This window comes from Mandrillus leucophaeus, unplaced genomic scaffold, assembly GCF_000951045.1.
Source record: "Mandrillus leucophaeus isolate KB7577 unplaced genomic scaffold, Mleu.le_1.0 Scaffold374, whole genome shotgun sequence".
NCBI classification, from domain to species: domain Eukaryota; kingdom Metazoa; phylum Chordata; class Mammalia; order Primates; family Cercopithecidae; genus Mandrillus; species Mandrillus leucophaeus.
This window is the reverse complement of record NW_012103965.1, coordinates 1,758,137-1,759,054: the sequence shown is the minus strand read 5'-3', so window position 1 is coordinate 1,759,054 and position 918 is coordinate 1,758,137. Positions and strand designations below refer to the sequence as shown.

Genomic DNA, 918 nt, shown 5'->3' with positions numbered 1-918 from the left:
GCTCCTGTAATCCCAGCTACTTGGGAGGCAGAGGTTGCAGTGAGCTGAGATTCATGATATGCAGGAAGTCCTACAAGTTCTGAGGAGTATAATGACAGTATAGTTTATTACAGATAAGAACTGTTCCAGGAAACATACACTTGCTTTAAAAACCTAAGTAATTATACAAGGGCAACTTCTAGTAAAATATGTTATACCTCAGAATACAAAAATAATTTTCCTCCACAAGAGTTTCTTTTCATTAGTTTGCTTCAAGGTATTTGATGTTGACCGTGATGGAGTTCTCTCCAGGGTTGAACTGAGAGACATGGTGGTTGCACTTTTAGAAGTCTGGAAGGACAACCGCACTGATGATATTCCTGTAAGTTCTGATTGTGTATGTCTTGTTGCATATAAACTTCCAACAGGAAATTGCAGGGAATTATTTTCTTTAAAAGGATAAAATAATTTTTTACTGCCTTTAGTTACTGTATTATGCTACTCAAAATATTTACAGCTGAAGATGCAAAATTGGGAAGAGAGTTTGAGTTAGAAAATCTTAAACTCAACTATGTAAAATAAGAATGAAACCATAGGAAAGTTATCTTAAGTTTTAAGCATATATGAGAATCTATCTATGGTAATTATAAAAATACTTGAGCAAGGCTGGGCGCAGTAGTTCTTTCCTGTAGTCTCAGCAATTTCGGAGGCCAGGGTGGGAGGATCACTTTAGCCCAGGAGTTTGAGATAATCCTGGGCAATGCAGTGAGACCTCATCTCTACTAAAAAATTTTTTTTTAATTAGTTGAGTGTGATGGCTCACACCTATAATCCCAGCACTTTGGGAGGCCAGGGTGGGAGGATCACTTTAGCCCAGGAGTTTGAGATAATCCTGGGCAATGCAGTGAGACCTCATCTCTACAAGAAAAACAAAACAAA

The 918-nt window shown here is 37.7% G+C and overlaps 1 protein-coding gene across 1 annotated transcript in view; it reads left to right on the top strand.

Annotated features, from left to right (window-relative positions):
- The window catches only part of USP32 (ubiquitin specific peptidase 32), a 255,762-nt gene that overhangs the window by 162,015 nt on the left and 92,829 nt on the right, over window positions 1-918 (top strand). Inside the window, exon 8 of the mRNA XM_011990240.1 lies at window positions 246-361. Coding sequence (XP_011845630.1) covers window positions 246-361 — 116 coding nt within the window. The remainder of the gene's footprint in view (window positions 1-245; window positions 362-918) is intronic.